Genomic DNA, 1259 nt, shown 5'->3' on the forward strand with positions numbered 1-1259 from the left:
TAACTAGCAAAGTTCTTATCCTGAGAATAGGGTACCTGACACGTTTTGCTTTTATTTTATTGTTGTCTGTTTCAGTGTGTTATTCATTTATATATCTATTAGTATTTGCAGGGAGATTAGAGTTTAAGATTGCTTTCTGTTTTTATATACTGCAATTTTTATTACCAAAAATACAAAACAAAATAAAAGCTGAATATCTATCGTTTGTCAGTGGATTTGAAACCATCTGTTTAATTTGCCCCATTCTGCAACTGAGCCTAGCAACAAGTGAATTCTAAGCCTTGAAATCATTTTGCTTGTAGATGGAATCCACGGGACAAAATCCTCTGCAGGCGAATCACACTACATTAATGGATTTCATCCTGGTTGGTTTTTCTGATGTTCCTAACCTCCGAGGACTACTTTTTGGGGTGTTTCTGATAATCTATGTGATTATTCTGATGGGTAATAGCCTCATTATCATAATAACCAAGGTCAATCCCTCCCTCCAGACTCCTATGTATTTTTTCCTTGGGAACTTTTCTTCCTTGGAAATATGTTATGTGTCGGTCACTGTCCCCAGATTATTAACAGATCTTTGTAGACAAAATAGAAATATTTCTTTTCTGGCCTGTGCTACTCAAATGTATTTCTTTCTGATCTTTGGAGCCAGTGAGTGCTTCATTCTGACTGCAATGGCTTATGACAGGTATGTTGCCATTTGCAACCCCTTACTCTATCCTCTCATCATGAACAACAGGCTGTGCATCCAATTGGCAACTGGCTGTTGGATCACTGGAATTCCAGTACACATAGGGTTCACCTACCTCATCTTCTCTCTACACTTCTGTGGGTCCAATAAGTTGAATCACTTTTTCTGTGACATACCTCCAGTACTTAAGCTTGCCTGTGGGGATACGTTCATGATTGAAATGTTGGTTTATGAGGTTGCTGTTCTAGTTGTCACTATTCCTTTTTTGTTGATTCTTGCATCTTATGTGAAAATAATCTCAACCATCCTGAAATTGCCATCAGCAGCTGGGCGAGCAAAGGCCTTCTCCACTTGTTCTTCACATCTCATGGTTGTGGCATTATTCTTTGGATCAGGCATCATTACATACTTAAGACCAAAGTCCAGTCATTCAACAGGAATGGACAAGTTTCTTTCTCTTTTTTATACCATTGTGACACCAATGTTTAACCCCATAATATATTGTCTAAGAAACAAAGAAGTTATGGTGGCACTCAAAAAATCCCTACCAAAATGGATTGTACTATGA

At 37.9% G+C, this 1259-nt stretch overlaps 1 protein-coding gene across 1 annotated transcript; it reads left to right on the top strand.

The window, feature by feature from the left end:
* Positions 1–302: 302 nt before the first annotated feature.
* LOC112663659 (olfactory receptor 10AG1-like) lies at positions 303–1259 on the top strand. Its single transcript, XM_025452731.3, has one exon. It carries the CDS (start codon positions 303–305, stop codon positions 1257–1259), a length of 957 nt encoding a protein of 318 aa, XP_025308516.3.

Source organism: Canis lupus, chromosome 18 (genome assembly GCF_003254725.2).
Source record: "Canis lupus dingo isolate Sandy chromosome 18, ASM325472v2, whole genome shotgun sequence".
Lineage (NCBI taxonomy): Eukaryota > Metazoa > Chordata > Mammalia > Carnivora > Canidae > Canis > Canis lupus.